General features: G+C 34.8%; 2 protein-coding genes across 5 annotated transcripts; both read left to right on the forward strand.

The window, feature by feature from the left end:
* The first annotated feature begins 275 nt into the window (after positions 1-275).
* LOC112015579 (probable thimet oligopeptidase) lies at positions 276-11529 on the forward strand. 4 transcript variants are annotated; one of them, XR_010630491.1, is made up of 22 exons: positions 276-591; positions 715-836; positions 931-1094; positions 1779-1869; positions 2176-2355; positions 3032-3112; positions 3468-3548; positions 4243-4335; positions 4640-4720; positions 4836-4998; positions 5151-5271; positions 5379-5451; positions 6098-6205; positions 6697-6794; positions 6873-6918; positions 7064-7160; positions 7304-7377; positions 7450-7554; positions 7791-7871; positions 8121-8246; positions 10078-10172; positions 10898-11529. XR_010630491.1 is itself a non-coding variant. In XM_024047995.2 (21 exons), the coding sequence occupies exons 1-20, from the start codon at positions 456-458 to the stop codon at positions 8229-8231; spliced, it is 2106 nt and encodes a 701-aa protein (XP_023903763.1). In that variant the 5' UTR covers positions 276-455; the 3' UTR covers positions 8232-8246; positions 9023-9510. The 4 variants fall into 4 exon arrangements, 3 of the variants coding, with proteins under 3 accessions (XP_023903763.1, XP_023903762.1, XP_023903761.1); XM_024047995.2 differs by lacking the exons at positions 10078-10172; positions 10898-11529 and adding an exon at positions 9023-9510; XM_024047994.2 differs by lacking the exons at positions 10078-10172; positions 10898-11529 and adding an exon at positions 8711-9016.
* Positions 11530-11776: 247 nt separating this feature from the next.
* Positions 11777-16656, forward strand: LOC112015578 (serine/threonine protein phosphatase 2A 57 kDa regulatory subunit B' theta isoform). The gene is made up of 2 exons (XM_024047992.2): positions 11777-13021; positions 15969-16656. Exons 1-2 carry the CDS (start codon positions 11807-11809, stop codon positions 16326-16328), a joined length of 1575 nt encoding a protein of 524 aa, XP_023903760.1. The 5' UTR covers positions 11777-11806; the 3' UTR covers positions 16329-16656.
* The last annotated feature ends 1289 nt before the right edge of the window (positions 16657-17945 follow it).

Genomic DNA, 17945 nt, shown 5'->3' on the forward strand with positions numbered 1-17945 from the left:
TTTTAATGGGATGAATGTAAAAATAAAACTTTTAATGTAGAGTATATTGTAAATTATGTTGTTAAAATAGATAAAATAAAATTTTTTTTTGGGATAAAATGATTTTTTGAATCGCAAATTTTTTGAGAATTGAATGCGAATGCTTTAACCGAAGATTAGAAGCAACTGGCGCAATCAAGGGCCGGCCATGATGTGTTGTGACAAAAACGGGGATGTCGTGTTGTACTCTTACCTTACCCACCAAATAAATTACTCCTACATTTATTAACAAAATTAAATCAAGGCCCCATTCTGGCCCCTATATTTTTTTTTAATTTAAATTTTCATTTGTTCAAAAATTTCAAATGTATAAATTATCCGCCTTGGCTTAAAACTGGGTCAATGACCTTTCTCACTCAATTCAGACACAAATTTCCCTCCCAAATTGATGTTTGGTGAGACAGAAAAAAAAAAAAATGAAAGAAAGTGAAGGAAAGCACAACAAAGAACGAAACCTACTAGCTCTCACCGGAGCCGCTGCTCTTCTCGCTCTCGCCGCCAACCTCGCTTTCTCAGCCTTCAACTCTCACAGGAAAAAGACAAAGAAAAAAGGTCCTCTCTTTTTTCTCTCTTTCTTTCACTCAAATTTTCCACCTAACCAAACACAAACTACACTAGTTTCTTTATACTGTTACTGTTTGATTCTCTAATTAAAAATTTTCGTTTTGGTTCCAGATCTTCCGGGCTCGAATGTCCGTGTTAATCTTTCGCCATCGGAGATTCTCCGATTGGCGGACCGAATCATCGCGAACTCTAAAGCGGTTCACGATAAAGTTGCTTCTGTTCCTCTTGACAAGGTATTCAGAAACTCGAAGCTTGTTTTCCACATTTTGATTTGCGAAATTTCTCGTTTTTCAAGTTTGACTGTAGTGCTGGTTTTGAAAAGTGCAGGTTTCGTATGTGAACGTTGTTTCTCCTCTGGCGGAATTAGAGGCGGAGCAATTTCCGCTGATACAGTCTTGCGTGTTTCCGAAGTTTGTTTCCACTTCAGATGAAGTGCGCAAAGCCAGTGCTGAAGCTGAGCGGAGACTAGATGCTCATGCTCTCATGTGCAGGTTTTGTTTATTAATTTGTTTTTTTTTTTTTCAATTTTCATCGAATTGGTGCAATATGATAAGGCTTTTTAAGTTGTGTGACATTTCCATAATACCATATATTATATATATCCTATGGGTGCTTTAGCTCGAAAACCGAAAAAAAGACTGCACCTTGACATACTTAACTCAAGCTGATTAGAAATGTGATTTTTAATTCTTTTTGATAATGTAGGAAATCTTTATAAAGAAGAGACATTTGGACTTGCGTTTAGCCACTAGAACGTTAATGGGCAATTGACACCACCCGCCAGAACCATTTGATTGAGAAATGTGATATCAATGGAAGATTGTGAGAGAAAATACTAAACTTATGCTAAAATGAACTCTAGCAGTCTAGCTCAAGTAGTTCCACTTCCCCTCTTAAGAATGGGATGGAGGATCTGGTCAATGGTTTAAGACCAATTGGGTCTGGGTGTAATCTGAAAATTAAAAATTTAATGACTAAAACTTACTTAAAAAGTTGTTTCAAGTGCACAAAGCACGTCTCTTTGGGTGGAAAGAATTTGCTGTTGTACCAAGGCCCAACATCTAACACTAATCCTTACATTGTTTTTGAAAAGAAAAAAAATAAGGGTTTTTACTTTTTTGCTCACTTTTTTTAGTATGGAAATAAATCTGTGCTATTTCATGCAATTTAATCAGCATGCGTGAAGATGTATACCTTGTCATGAAAGCTGTTGCTGCAAGGGGGGAATGGACGAGCGCTGAAGCTAAATGCTATATTCAGAGTCTGGTAAGGACACAGCCACATTTGCATGCTCAGATTCTATGTTGGTGCACGTGTGATCCCATACATGTGTATTACTTTTGTTGGTCAAATGTATTGATTTTGTAAAAGTTGTTTGGACTTCTCGTTTAGTTAGTACTTGCTTTATGGTACTTGAAATGGATAATTACTCAATATCATCCATGGAACACGAGCACCATCTTGAATCTGAATGGACATAATATATATGTTTGGTTGATAAATGTCAAAAGATTTTAATAATCTGCATCAAAAGTTAGTTCTGGATGTTGATTCTTTCCTGATCAGTGACAGATGAGAGAATTTGAGCAGAATGGTTTGAACCTTACTGTAACCAAGAGAGAAGAAGTGCAGCGCTTGAGAACTCAAATGGATGAGCTAAGCTTGCAATATATAAAAAATCTGAATGATAAAAGTACTTTTCTTCTCTTCAGTGAGGCTGAGTTAGCTGGGTTACCGCCAGAGTTCTTTAAGGTTTGATATGTTTATTCTTTCCTCATCTATTTTCCACTATTCCAGATATGCTTTTCTTCTACTTAGTAATGGAACTAATGAATAGATTCCTTTCCCTTTGCCTTATCCAAATAATATTTCAGGCAGTGTTAATTTTGTTTTTAGGTGTGTGCTTGTAACTAGTAAATTCTTTTATAATAATGGTCTGAAGTAATTTACAATTCTATGTCAAGATTATCAAGAAACATACCTCTGCTTGTGTTGAAAGGGATCAGTTGATAGGGATCAGACCCTGCATATTTGTTCAATTATGTGATATTGGACAATGCCTGATGCAAACTAACCACTTGAAGATGTTGAACGAAATATTTTCTTAAATAATTTAATATGAGAATGGCCACAGCAGAAATAAAGGCAGATTGAAGATTTAAAGAAAGATCTAAATATTAAATATTTATTGAATATGGTATGTACTGCCGATGCTCAATCATATCAAGACTGACCTATGGTTTAAATGTTGTTGATATTCTTCTCAGTGAAATATGATTTTTAATTTAAACCTTAACTCAAGCAAACCATGTCCAAATAAAGGGGGTGTGTGAAAGCTCATTACTGCATAATCTCTTCACACTATAAGGAAGTCAATGTATTTTCACTGTAATGTATTGTGTGCTGAAATGATTTTTTTCCTGGGCAGGGCTTAGACAAAGCTGAAAATGGTAAATTCAAGGTCAACCTGAGAAGTAATTTTGTTGCTGCAGTGCTGGAACTCTGCAAGGTATTACATTCTGGTATCATTAATTGTGCTCTGCTCTGTGCTGGTACCAAATTTACTATGATATGTCAATCTGCATATGTTAATGGAATCAACAAATGCATTTACTGGCATACTGTGCTTTTTGGTTATTGAATCTTGGATGCATTTCCATGTTAAATGCATAATTATAATAATCATATCTGAAAGAAAACATACCTATAAATATATATATATATATATATATCTCTGAGAAGAAACTTAAATCATTTTTATGTTTTGTTGTTTTGGCCTGTAATTATTTTATATTTAATTCTTGCTTTGAATGTTTGGGACACGTATTTATTTTGTTAACAAAATCAATTTTGAGCCTGTGAAGGTAGGAAGGACAAGGAGGATGGTAGCTGTGGCATATGGGAAGAGATGCGGAGATGTCAATCTTTCCGTCTTAGAAAATTTGGTATGAATCCATTAGATCAGTTGTAAGTTTATAAGATATATAAAGCTGAAACCGAGCCCCTTTTTTAACAACTTTTTTCCGAGTTTCTTAAATGCAATCAACAAGTTAGAATACATATGGCGGACCGTAACTAACTTGTTGAGGATTTATAGCGGACTCCAAAATTTTGGGACTAATGTTTTGTTTATTGTTGTTAAATGCAATCAACAAGTAGATTTTATTAGATGAGCATATGTAGATCAACTTGTGACTTAATCCTGTCTTTCAGCACCAAAATTATTTATTTCCAAGACTTTTCAATTATTTGCCATGAATGTTTATTGAATGTATTAATTGTAAAAGAAATCACAATGGGCTTCTTTGAAAACCAAGACATTGTGGTTGTTTTGAGGAAAACTTCTAAATAGCATGCCACAAGTTTAGCTTTTGGTTGGCAACTCTAGGAAATCTCTTATTGTCAAAGTTCTGATTGGCTTTGGTATTTGAATGTCATTAGATGATTCCTATCAGGTGTTGTATGCATATTACTGATGCTCAATGGTAACTGTTTTACTAAACAGGATTCTTGTTGGAATATCTTCAAAAATTTAAATAAGAGAGCAGGATTTTCTGCTTGAGGCTTGAGTTTTTCTTTCTGCCTTCTACTAATATTTTTTTGGCTGTTATGCATTGATATTATTTTCTTATGATTCAGGTCCAACTGCGCCATAAATATGCCCGATTACTTGGCTATTCAAACTATGCAGACTATGCCGTGGATCTTAGAATGGCAAAGACAACATCAAAGGTTTAAATAATGTTGATTAAAAAGTGATAATGTACAATATTACTCTTAAGGCCAGATTTATTATTATTATTCTTTATTTTTCACAGTTCAATAGTTACAATAATGGGGGAGGGGGATTTGAACCTTGGATGTCTTTGTTAAAAACACCAGGGGGTGCTAATCGAGCTACAAGGCTCTTGGTTTTAAGTGATAATGTGCAATTTTACTCGAGTCCATATTCAAATAATGCATTGTAGTGTGTACTTTTTTGCTCAATATTTTTTTAGATGAAGCTTGCATTGACTTTCTGTGAATCTTCTTCCAGGTATTTGAGTTCTTAGAGGACATCTCCATCAATTTAACAGACTTGGCGACTAAAGAACTTAATCTGTTGAAAGACTTAAAGGTTATTATTTTTCCCCGTGTATTTATACTTAAAGAATAGAATGTGCTTGTAATATGTTCTCCTCTGCGACAGTTTGTTTCTTGTCTGATCGGTTTTCTTTCTGATGGTTCATCAGAAGAAAGAGGAAGGGGAGGTTCCATTTGGAATTGAGGATTTATTATATTATGCAAAGAGAGTTGAAGAACAGAAGTTTGATATTGACTTTGGAGCTCTTAAGCAATACTTTCCTGTCAATTTGGTCTTATCTGGGGTCTTCAAAACATTCCAAGACCTTTTTGGTGATTATATATTTTCACTTTGGATGAGATTTGGAGTGTCTTTATAATATTCTCACCCCTTTATCTTTATATATTTTATGTTGTCCAGTTTACTTATTCATTTCAATTTCAATAAGTAGTGATACTCACCCCTATATCTTTGCTTCATACAGGTTTAAGGTTTGAGGAAATTTTGGATGCTGAGGTTTGGCATGGTGATGTTCGTGTATTTTCAGTTTTTGATTTAAGTTCTCGTGAACTCTTCGGTTATTTCTACCAAGATATATACACAAGGTTGGTTTTACTTAAATATGTTTTTCTAAAATCTAATTTTCAGCTCTTGATTTATTACTGGTTCGTTTGAGTTTGAAAGAAATGGCCATATGTTGTAACTTGGATAGGGAAGGAAAATATGGTCAGACCTGTGTGGTGGCTCTGCAAAATGGTGCATTATCATCAAATGGTGCACGGCAGGTGACTATTATAACCCTAATGGCTCTGCTTTACTTTTGTGGAACTAAAAACTTTATAATATGTGAAGTCAAGTCTTATGGTGTTGGATTGGACTTCTCAAGTATTTATCATGTAATGCACTGCATCTGTTTGGAAAGATGGAATCAAATGATGAATATTTCCACAAAAGAAATATATAAATTTTTCAGTGGAAGTAGAGAAACTGTATAATTCTGGATGTGTTTTCTGTGTGCATACCTAATGCCCTTGTTTTCCAAATGATTTCTTATTGCCTTTTTAACCTCAGGCAATTTAATTAACTTTAGCATATTCAGATGGGAGCATGTGTGTCTGTTCCATGGCTTTAACGTAGATTTGGGGTAATAATGATAAATAAATATGCATGACAAGGCAGAAAGATAAGTCTACAAATTGAACTATCAAAGGTCTTCAATTTGGAATTACTGTGTGTCTCTTGGGGAACTTATTAGAACCCTTTGTGGAGCCTGCTCTTTCTTTTCCATAGGCGTTCTTTCTATTTTTTTATTAAAATAATTTCCAATTATTGCACTTATGCTTATGGTTTTCCTGTGCTTCATCCCTTCATGTTATCCGAATAAATGAATTTGTATAACGTAAATTATTAAACCTAGGTTTCTGCAATTAGGTACCAGTGGCACTACTTATTTCTCAATTTGAGAAGGACATCAGTGGCCATCCTGGGTTGTTACGATTCTCTGAAGTGGTTAATCTTTTCCATGAATTCGGACATGTGGTATGTTTTCTTTGATTTTACACTTTATCTGCAATCAGAACTTGCGTTCTCCTTCACTGTATCTATTTTAGCATTAGAAATTGTATTAAAAATGAACTGTATTTGTTTGGTGTAATGAATTCTAGAAAGAGGTCTGAGTAATGGCAGACTGATTTACTCTATACTTCAGATAACCATTCTCTCAAGGATGTAACACTTTTCAGAAATAGAATGAGTCCCCATTTCAGTGGCTAACAGACCCAAACATTTTTGACAGTGGAAAATAATGTTCTTTAGACCATGGGTGTGTGGTTGCTTTTATGTGTGGAACCTAGCTTTTAATATGCAATGGTTTTTCCACACTACTTAGTAAGTAATAACAAGATCCACTTCAGTCAATGTCTTTTCACTCGATGTATTCTCTTGGCAAATAACTGTTTTTATAGCAGATGTGATAAATTATAATGTCCACTGTGATATGATGTTTCTAACTGTCTTTTTTTGAACTTTAGGTCCAACATATTTGCAACCGTGCATCATTTGCCAGATTTTCTGGGCTGCGTATAGATCCTGACTTTGTGGAGATCCCTGCTCAGGTTCTAGAAAACTTGTAAGTAATAAATCATGTTGTTCCATGTTCTGATTAGATAAAACACAAACTCACCTTTCAATAATCATGGAATTTTAGGTGTTATGAGAGCTTTGTACTGAAGTTGATATCTGGATTCCATCAGGTGATACATGCTTCCAATTGATTCGTTACAAGAAATGCTTGGCCTGTTAATCTGGTCCCCCCTCCTCTTCTTCACTCCACATATACAAAAGTGGCCCTATTATATAACTTTTTCATTTAATTACCATGATTTGTCTGAATTGTAGGATATCACAAAGCCCATCAAGGATGATATATGTAAATCACTTAAAAGATGGCGACATTCCTTTTCTGCACTTAAATTGAAGCAGGAAATTCTTTATTGTAAGTTCTCTTATTATTCAACTTGCTTAATTAAGACTAAGGAATGTTTCGCTTTACTGCTTGAGAGATGGACATTTTTGGAGAACAGATTATGAATGATCAGGATCTGCAGATAATTTCTTTTATAATGTTTGTCTTCTCAGGCCTTTTTGATCAAATTATACATTCTGCTGACAATATTGATGTTGTTGAGTTATTCAAACATCTTCATCCAAAGGCAAGTAACAATTACACTAGTTCCTTTATCAAGTGGTGTTCATAGATATGTAATAACCCTTTGTTCCTCCAGGTGATGTTAGGTTTGCCAGTGTTGGAAGGAACCAATCCAGCTTCATGCTTTCCACGTTCTGCTATTGGTTATGAAGCTGCTTGTTACAGTCGTATTTGGAGTGAGGTGTGGATCTCCTATTTATCACAAGTTCTTGTTGTGTGCAACTACTGTAGAGCAACAAATTTTCTCTAATTGTATTGATCATTATTATTGTTTTACAATTATTGACTTTTTAGTTACTTTGCTCAAAAATGCTGTAATTTATGTCCAAGAATTGCAAAAATGGTTAACTTGAAGGACTTCTGTCCACATTTCTTTGAATCTAATGATCATTACTGATGCCTCACATATGCCAATAGGTTTTTGCGTCTGATGTATTTGCCTCAAAGTTTCATGGTGATCCTTTGAACCAATATGTTGGCATGCAGTTCAGGAACAAGGTGAATAAATTACGTAACTTAATCAACCATTGGTTATATAGTATTTTGAAGCATTCAGTTGAATTCATTTGTTATTAAGGACCTCAGGAAGTGTGCCTTTGGGGTCATTTCTTGCCTTTTATTGGCAGTTGTCTCACTCTAAAATCTGTCTGGGCTTAAAATTTACAATTGTTTAGGTCTTTTTTTTTGGTTTGTATTTCGATTTAATTTTTTTTTAATTTTTTTTTATATATATTAATAATATGGCAGGTATTTGGCCCGGGAGGAGCAAAGGAACCTATTGAAGTTCTTTCAGACTTTCTTGGAAGAGAACCATCAATTCAAGCTTTTGTTGACAGTAAATCCGAATATAGTTTGTAATGCAAATGAATTTAGGTAATGTTTTCGCCCCCCCTCTCTCTGCTTCTGTGAGATAAAATTCACTCAGCATCCTGAAATTTTGTTGTCAGCGGAAACTATAGTTTCTACTTTCAACTATTTAATCATTGAACTTTCATGTTCAATTTGATGATCACATCTTGTTCTCGCTCTTGTAACGATTGTATATTTAAAGCAGCAATCAATCTTAGCAAGCACTAGTAGGATGAATGATTAACAGATGAGCATCCTACAGTTTCAATTGCCATAAAATTTTTGTTGTATTTATGTTTTGTAGATAAGCCTTCTTCTCAGAATGATACATTTCACTGTTTCTGTAATGCTTATATAACTTATGTATTCAAACATTGAATGCTAAATGAAAGCTATTGCTAGAATTATGTTTCAAATTGCATCATGAACTTTGTTAGTGGAGTGTCAATGGAACAATGCTATTAACAAAGGTTCACCCCATGGTGCAGATGTGTCATCTTGGGCATCCCATTATTGTTTTGAACAGTCCCACTTATCTGCTTTGATTGTAGTAAGTTGGCAAGGTTGACCTGCATGATGATTTCATCTCTAAATATTCACATTGCTGCTTGTCAAAGAATAATCAGTGAGATTGATCATTTGGTTGCCACAATATGCTTTCAGCCACTTGAATATAGGCTTCTGTCATGGACTTAGGTTATGTAATGCTGCATTGTAGAGACTATCAAATTGGGTTGTATTGTCTGGTCATTATGATGGTGTCTTCCACTCATTGCCTTAGTCTTGAATTCTTGCATTAGCTCATCGACATTGCTACATACATGGGATACGGGCATGGGACAACCTAGTTGAATAATGAGAGACTACAGTACCTCCAACAATACCAGTTCACCCGGAAAAAGAAAAAAAAGGACTCAATAGTGCAGAAGAAAATTAAGAAACCTATTATTGTTTCATTCAACCAACTTACCAAATGCGCATTGTGTAATATTCTTTTCCTTGTGGTCACATGCATTGTATCAAGTTGATGTTTTCAGACATATTATGAAGATTGCAAAATCTGCTGTATTTGGAGGACAACAATGTTTTGAAAAGTACAATAACATGGGCCAACAAGCGGAACTTCGCTGGTCCAATAAGCTCATGCCGCCAGGAATAGGATCATGATTGCTTTTGTTTATTCATTGTACAATTCTATTGCTACATGTGCCTTTGAAAAAAAATCTTTTGGCTTTGAGGATATATTTATTTATTTTAATTCCAATTACAAACCCATGATCCCTTCATACGTGCATGCGTGTGCTGGTTGATTTCTGTTTGTGATTTTTATTTTTATCTTTTGTCAAAGTCAACAATAATCAATAAACACGTTCTGTACTCGGTCTAAAAAAATATCACATAAAATTCCCATCTTGACGGTCAAATAATATTAATTATAATATCAAACAATATGTAAAACAAGATATTTTAGTGACTAGGACATTTTTGAAGCATATTTTTTGGTCAAATAAACGCAGGCCTGCACTCAATTCTGATCTTAGTCCCTTGGTGAAGGCGAAGACAGCGCATACATTTAATTTCCCAGTTTGGCACTCCACCGCGAGACTTTGTGATCCAATACTTTTATCTCTTTTTGTTAACTCACTCCCCACGGCAAGTCCAACACAAGGCAAAATGGAAAAAGCTGAATGGGACTCTATATGTTTTTAAGACTAATAAATAAGTTGATAATTTTAATTATAAGGACACATTTTGTTACCAAACTTTGTAGGTAGAAATTCCCTTCTCATTCTATTTGGTTTCCTTGTTTTATGGGTTAGGTTTTAGGTATGCACTAACATTAGCAAATGGACAGGATGATGATGATCCTCTACAATATGAGGGGGTATCTTCTACAGTAGCTGCATCGAGAAGTATGCTTTATTTGAAAAGGGCGTTTCATTTGAGAAGGTATATGTAGCGTGTCTCTCATTGTATGCGAGTCTTATATACTAATGAAGTTTACATTAAATGAGAGACATAATGTATATAGTGGATGCAGCATATCATTTTTCACCCTATCTTGATATTAGATGTCATGACTCATGAGTAATTAGAAATTAGAAGGATGGTGAGACAATGCTTAAGGCAGCCAAACAAAAAGGCAAAAGACTTTTTTTTTGGGTGAACAAAAAGCAAAAGACTACCTTCTTGGTAACTTCTCCAACACAAGAAAGAAAATGGAAAGATTATTAAAAAGCAAAAAAAAAAAAAAATTTCCTTTTGGGTAGACATTGGCACATTACTATCAGGAAAAAAAACAAAAAAAACACTAGTAGCAGTTTAACAGTAATTTTTGTTTGAAAAATAGTAAAAGATATTACAAATTGTTTTTATAACTTTTACAATTTAAGGTGATATCAACAAATGTGATCAACAGATTTTACTTCAAGGGTTCGGTTAATGTATCATGCATATATTAATTATTTATTTTAAAATTTTTTTTTTATAAAAAATGGAAAAAATTGTCGAAAAAAGTTAGTCACTTTTTTCACTTTCTTATAAAAAATTTCTTGACATATATCCTAAAGCCATTCGTTACTAAAACCCTTTCCTTAATTACTTCTTTTTGTTTTGGCAAGTGCATCTCATATCACACTTTGGTATGTAATTACTAATTAGTAATTACTGGACAGACTCAGCTGGCATTGGGTTTTCACTGCCCGTTTTGTTTTGTCTCGAATTTGAAGTCTCAACTCAAAATCAGCCCAGAAGAAGTAAGTAGAAAAGCAAAGGTTGACTGGAATTCAAGAAAAGTAAATTATAAATAACGGACACACGGAAACACTTATAGGGAAAAAAAAAACACTTTTCTAAAGTCAGCAAACAACAACTAGACCAAACTCAAGCCTTTTCTCTGGCTGTAAACTGTAAGTGATATCAAAACTCAAAACAAAAAGTCTTTCTTTTCAAGTTCTGTTATCACTTCTCACGTTTCTTCATCTGGGTTTCTCTTTATTGGAACTCTCTCTATGCCCTTTCTTGCTTTTATTTTTTATTTTTTGTTTTTTTCATCGTTCATAATCATTAGTCTTTCATTTGATTCATTTTCTTGCTGAATAATCATATTCTGATAGGTTTAGGGAAAAGGAAATGGGGTGCATGTTGTGTATTTTCCTTGCTTTTTAAGTGGGAAACACAGACAAGAAAAAAAGGGGTTTGTGAATTGATTGTGGAAAGTTGGTTGGGGATTTTTTTTTGGTTTATAGTGGCTTTGGGCATCTGGGTTTTTTTGAGTATAGTATAAAAGTTCGATTTTTTTTTTTTTTTTTAAAAAATGGGTGGTGGGTTTTGATGAAAGTGAGGGATTTTGTAGGTTTTTAATGAGGGCATAAAGCTTCATGTGGGTTTTTATGTTGGGTTTTTGAGACTGAGATATAAAGTTTTTTGGTTTTTTACTTTCAGATGAGAAGGGGGTTTTGCCCCCCCTTTTTGTTCTGGGTTTTCTGGTGTGGCATTATTGTTGGACAGGGTTTGTGAAGGTTTTGGTAAATAAGTATTCTGGTTTTTTGGAGGGTGGCGTTTTATTTTTATTTATGTGAACTATGTTGAAGCAGATACTTAGTAAGCTTCCTAGAAAGCCATCTAAGAATGCCGATAATCGTGAACATGGTGGAAGCCATACAACATTTTTGAATTCTTCTACCAGTTCTACAAGCAGTGATTTAGGGACAAGCAAGTCTGGAAATTCTATTACATCTCATGTGGCCCTTAATTATGCTTCGGATATTGGACCATATTATGATAAAAAGTTTGCTCGAGGTGCAAACCCAAAGCCGAATGGGATTCCAGTGGCTTCTTTTTATGAAGCATTGCCTGGATTCAGGGATGTTCCAAGCTCTGAGAAGCAGAGCTTATTTATAAAAAAGCTTAACATGTGCTGTGTCATATTTGACTTCACTGACCCAACAAAGTATATCAAGGAAAAGGAAATCAAGCGAAACACATTGTTAGAGCTTGTGGATTATGTGACTTCAGTGAATGGCAAATATACTGAAACTGTGATGCAAGAAGTCATAACAATGGTATCTGCAAATTTATTTAGAACTTTCAATCCTCAACCACGTGAGAACAAAGTCATAGAAGCTTTTGATGTAGAAGAAGAGGAGCCTTCCATGGATCCTGCATGGCCTCATTTGCAAATTGTGTACGAGTTTTTCTTAAGGTTTGTTGCATCGCCTGAGCTGGATGCAAAATTGGCCAAAAGGTACATTGATCATTCCTTTATTCTGAAGTTGCTGGATCTATTTGACTCTGAAGATCCTAGAGAAAGAGAATACTTGAAAACGATTTTGCACCGCATCTATGGAAAATTTATGGTTCATCGTCCTTTTATCAGGAAAGCTACCAACAACATATTTTATATTTTCGTTTTTGAGACTGAGAAGCATAATGGGATAGCTGAGCTTCTAGAAATTTTAGGCAGTGTTATTAATGGGTTTGCTCTGCCACTGAAAGAAGAGCATAAATTGTTCCTAATTCGGGCACTGATTCCCCTGCACAAACCAAAATGCTTGCCAATGTACCATCAGCAGTTATCTTACTGCATTATGCAATTTGTAGAGAAAGATTGCAAGCTTGCTGATACTGTCATAAGGGGTTTATTAAAGTACTGGCCAATCACAAATAGTTCAAAGGAAGTCATGTTCCTAAGTGAGTTGGAAGAAGTCTTAGAAGCAACTCAACCTTCAGAATTTCAGCGTTGTATGGTTCCCTTGTTTCACCAGATTGCTCGTTGTCTGAGCAGTTCACACTTTCAGGTAGCAAGTTTATCCCACTTTGCTTTTATTCATTTATATCTATGCAAACTTCACTTTCTTTTTTGGAACATGATTGATATTTGCAACATGACAGATATCCATGTTCAGCGCTTATTTAATTTTTACCTAGATGCATTCTCTGCTTTATATTGAAAGTGCAATTTATTCCATTCTACCTTTTATTCTGGATCATCCCTAATTTTCTGTTATGTCTTTTTCTTCATCTCTGCTTTAAAGTAAGTTTGGAAGTATCATTCATTCAAATTGTTCTTTCCATGTTTCCGCCATTTCCTACACTGTGATCACTATTGTTATGTTCCCATGTGTGAATTATTGGAGACAATTAGGAATACTGCAATTCTCTTCGTATGGGTTATTCACCGTTGAGTGCTGATAAGCTGATCAAGTCCAATACACTTTAGTTCCTGACTACCTGCAGTTTGTTGTTTACTTTTGGTGTATCTTACCTTCTTATTTATTATACTACTAGAATTTTCTGTCTGGAAAACTCAAGTATGTTCAGTTTTTATGAGAGATTAATGTTGATGCAAATGGAGGATCCGGACTGAAAAGAGTGGATATGTAAATAGTATTGCTAGAAAGTGCCAACGAGCTCTAACCAAAGTTGTGAATATCATAGTGATGACTGTTTCTGATTTACCGAAGAAACGAAATATTTTGGTGCTGTTGGTCCCAGGGTACTGTTTCAAGATTACTGCTATATATATATATATGTATGTATATAATAGTTATTTGCATTCCAATATAAAACAAACAATTTTAGTTGTATGAACTCGTACAAAATAAATTTTTACTAGACTAATATTTTCTTTTAGTAATTACTAAGCCAATCAATACTGTTTCTTTTGTGATTTTTATCCATACCATAGAATAGGTCTTGATTTGAAGCGAGAAAAGAAATTGTATATTATATTTTTTATTTATAAAAAATTAAAAGTATATTCCAGGCTGAAAAGCCTGAAATGTATTTTTTACTCGGAATGGCTTGTGTTGGCCAGAACAATCTGGAATGTTTTCTGATATTTGAGGTAAGTTGAAACAAGGGGGTGTACTTGTACCAGGGCACTGGTATGGCAAATACCACATGTACCAGCCGGTATGAAATGGTTACCACAATGTTGGCTTTAACGCAAATGTCACCTTCTCCCTTTGTAAGTGCAAGGGTGAAGAATGAGATTGTGGGTTCAAGACTCACTGGATGTGTGTATAACTCAATAAAATAAAGCAGTGTCTCACCAAAAAATGAACAGAAAAAAATACAGATATGAGTTAATATGGTATCTTGCTCTGTTGACTGTTGATTTAGTTAAGCCAATAGATGGTCAATATATTTGTTATGGTTCTCTTTCTTTATCTTCACCTGCTCCTAGTCTCCCTGCATTATAAGCTTTGGATCCCCACACGTGCAATAGATTTTTGTCCAATGGAGTAGTTAAATGGCATCTCCTCCTCTTGCAAGAGCAAGATAAAGAGTGAGGTCGTGGGTACATGTATAACTTACCACCACCACCACAACAACAAAAACGACCACCAAGCCTTAGTCCAAATATTTTTTAGGTCAGTTATGGATCCTCAACAAATTAGTCGAATTTGGTCCTTTTCTGCCATTTATTCTATCCAAAGTAATTTCTCTGTTATTTTTTTAATTGATTTATTCTTTTTTTAACTAATTTTACTGAATGAAATATTATTACTATTTTTTTTTTTTAAATTTCATTGACGCATGATTGAACTAGTTCCCTTCTACAGATTTGGTGCCATATGTCTATGTGCACCTAAGTTTTGTTCTGTAATAACAACTGTTAGGTAATCTAGTCTACACATCTGGAAGTTAATTGGAGTTTGTATTGTAGAGTGATGTTCGGAGCACCTAGTGACAAACCCAGAGAAAATTTGGATTTTAATTGGATATTTCAGTTTGGCTTATGTAGGAATGTGTTGATGTTAAGCAACCATGATATATTTGTAATGGATTTTAATACTTGTAAGATTTTGTACATTAGTAAAAGAAGTATATTTGTTAATGTGCCTAGTGAACAGAAAGTAGTGTTCACCTTTTCATTTAGTGCTGTTCAAGCTTACTATATCCTTTGCCTGGCAATCAAGGCTTTACCTCCTAATCAATACCTCAGCATTGGTTGTTACATACTTATTTCGTAGGTGAGCTCAGTGCCTTAGCATGTTTTTATCAAACTGTCCCATGTTATAATATTCTGAAATGTCGGTGATTTTATAATGCTGTTAAAGTTGTAACAAGTTCTATAATGTTGCTTAAGTTATGATTGATTGAAACAGATTTTTACCGTCTTTCCACAATCTCAGTTCAGGATACAAAAATGGCTATTTCTATCCATCAGATACATAATTAAAAATCTTACATAATATGGAAAAAAGCTCTTTCCCTATCTTATGTCCTGAAAATTAGCATCCCAGAACTTCAGTAATACAACTTTTCTATCAACTTGAAGTTACTCAAGAAAAGTGTGGTTGTGGGGTTCTCTATTTTAACCATATTGCCTGAGCAGTTAAGGAGGCTTCCTATGCTAATTGCAGGATCTGCTACCTGAACCTAATGGATTCTCAACTTGAAATTTTCTCTGAACAACATATGCATTGATGATGCATTTGTTTTTAAGTCTACACAAAACTAGGTGGAATTAAATTACATATACTTGACATCAGTCGTTAGCCAACCCCCAACCCCCCCCCCCCCTCCTTACTTTTTTAATTTTTGTTTTTGTTTTTGTTCTGTAATGAGCTTTAGCTGACTGTACACGTATTTTTTTGGCTGGAATATCCTCTACAGAAATGGATAGAGCACATTGATACTTTCTTCTCATTTTGCTTTTATGAGAGCATAACGTCCTTCCATTCCAGTCCTTGATACATTAATCTCACATAATGCTGTTGATTCTTCTTTCCTTAGGTGGCAGAGAGAGCTTTTTTCTTGTGGAACAATGATCACATTGAGAACTTAATCAAACAAAATTGTGAGGTCATACTGCCCATTATCTTTCCTGCATTGGAGAGAAATGCTAGAAATCATTGGAATCAGGCTGTGCATGGTCTGACCATAAATGTCCGCAAGATTTTCTATGATCTTGATCCTGAGCTGTTTCAGGAATGCTTACAAGAGTTTCAGGAAAATGAATTGAAGGAAGATGAGGTCAAAGCAAGACGTGAGGCTGCATGGAAACGTCTAGAGGAACTTGCCGCAAAAAAAGCTGCCAGTAATGAAGCTGTGCTTGTTCTTCGGAAAGCATCGGTTCCCAGCTTTTCAGTTTAGCGAAAATAAGAGGTATTTGTTGGATATCTTGTTAACTCTAATATACTACAGAAAAAGTTCAAGACAAGAGTGTATCCATCTAATCCAACAAGCATTTTTGGGTTTGTAGAGAGGTTCAAGACAAGATAATGTAGAGTGGTTCTTATCCATAACCATAGACAAGCAAGCATTTTTACAGTTATTTTTTTATTCTTAAACTTTTATGTATCTAATCCTTTTATAGCTTGAAACAACATATGCAAGACTTTATACCATTCATTTGAAGTCTGGACATGGCATATAAGTGTATTCACACCTGGTAGGCTAAAATGGAATTTTCTCTAAAATAGATAGTATTGTACCTAAAATGCCCCAAAAAAGCTCACGCCCAGTTAGCCATTACTAGTTGAAAATTTGCGAAAGCTAAATCACTGTAGCGTTTGTAAAACTTTTTTTGTGTTTTATTCCTCTCTCTTTCTCTCTCCGTTGAACAAAGAAGAGCCACCACTCATCTAGGAGTCAAGTGACTTTACAACTTCGAAGGAAGCCGAGCTTGTGATGGTCTTGCCGGCATTGTCAGGGCGGATGATAACCTATCAAAAATTAAAGCAAATTGAAATTGGGAAGTTATCCTTTCCTCAAAGGCCTTAAGGGATTTGCAAAGAATCTTTGAAACAATTTTGTATCAAAAATTACGGAGGCAATTGGTCTTTTTTTTTTTTTTTTGGAGGAAATCTAATTGGTCTAAATTGACCAAAGTTTTCGGCACCTGCCACCTTAATCAACTGCGTCTATAACATCCCAACAATTGACAATTCCATGGAGAATTCAGCATGCATGGGACTCACATGCTTGTGAGAGGCCTGAGGCCTGCTCTATAGGATGGGTGGATAAGATAATTTTTCTTAAAAAAAGGGCCTATCTAGCTATACTATGTAGACCTAGCAAACAGTTTGGGTCGGGCTTATTGGGTTTGGATAAAAAAATGAGTTATCTTAAATGGGTAGCAAGTGGATTGAGTCAATTGGGTTGCTAGTAGATTTGTATTTTTTCCTATGCAAAAATAAATAAATAAATAATTAAACCAAAAAAAAAAAATGTCAAAAATAACAAAATACTCAAAAATAAAAGCTAAATAATACAATACATATTGTATTTGTATGGTCACAAGGCCAAAACATGGGGGACATGATGGGTATTTCCCTTAAAAAACATCAAATCCATTTTGGCCATCCACACGTGCAGGACAAGAGCATAAATATTCTAAAGGCTGAGGGTAGAATTATTAAATCAATGGGAGACACCCCAAGCAAGGGTTGCAAGAGTTGTTATTGGATACTCCGAAAGTATACTCCCTCCCTCTTACATAAGAGTGAGTCCTCTTATTCGAGCGGGAGGGAATATACTCTTAGAATACTAAATAATTTTTTAGGACGTAATGACATGCTCAGAGCAATGATCATGAATTGATGCAATAGGCATGCCCATGCAAAAGGACACCGTATGTACTCGCACATACAAAGAATGGAGCACCACAATCCAATCCCATTAGCTGAATGACCCTACTACAGAGAATAATCACCTGTAACTATGCCAGCCAATTTGATCGTTGTTTGATTTACCCGGTGGTAATGGTGC

This window comes from Quercus suber, unplaced genomic scaffold (genome assembly GCF_002906115.3).
Source record: "Quercus suber isolate HL8 unplaced genomic scaffold, Cork oak 2.0 scaffold_159, whole genome shotgun sequence".
Lineage (NCBI taxonomy): Eukaryota > Viridiplantae > Streptophyta > Magnoliopsida > Fagales > Fagaceae > Quercus > Quercus suber.

What these genes read in the sequence shown, in the direction of transcription:
- LOC112015579 (XM_024047995.2), top strand. Translation starts at nt 456, where the DNA reads ATGAAAGAAAGTGAAGGAAAGCACAACAAAGAACGAAACCTACTAGCT. An exon ending in CAGTGCTGGAACTCTGCAAG is followed by an intron (nt 3,113 to 3,467) that starts GTATTACATTCT and finishes GAGCCTGTGAAG; the next exon opens with GTAGGAAGGACAAGGAGGAT. An exon ending in AACATTCCAAGACCTTTTTG is followed by an intron (nt 4,999 to 5,150) that starts GTGATTATATAT and finishes TGCTTCATACAG; the next exon opens with GTTTAAGGTTTGAGGAAATT.
- LOC112015578 (XM_024047992.2), top strand. Translation starts at nt 11,807, where the DNA reads ATGTTGAAGCAGATACTTAGTAAGCTTCCTAGAAAGCCATCTAAGAAT. An exon ending in TGAGCAGTTCACACTTTCAG is followed by an intron (nt 13,022 to 15,968) that starts GTAGCAAGTTTA and finishes TTCTTTCCTTAG; the next exon opens with GTGGCAGAGAGAGCTTTTTT.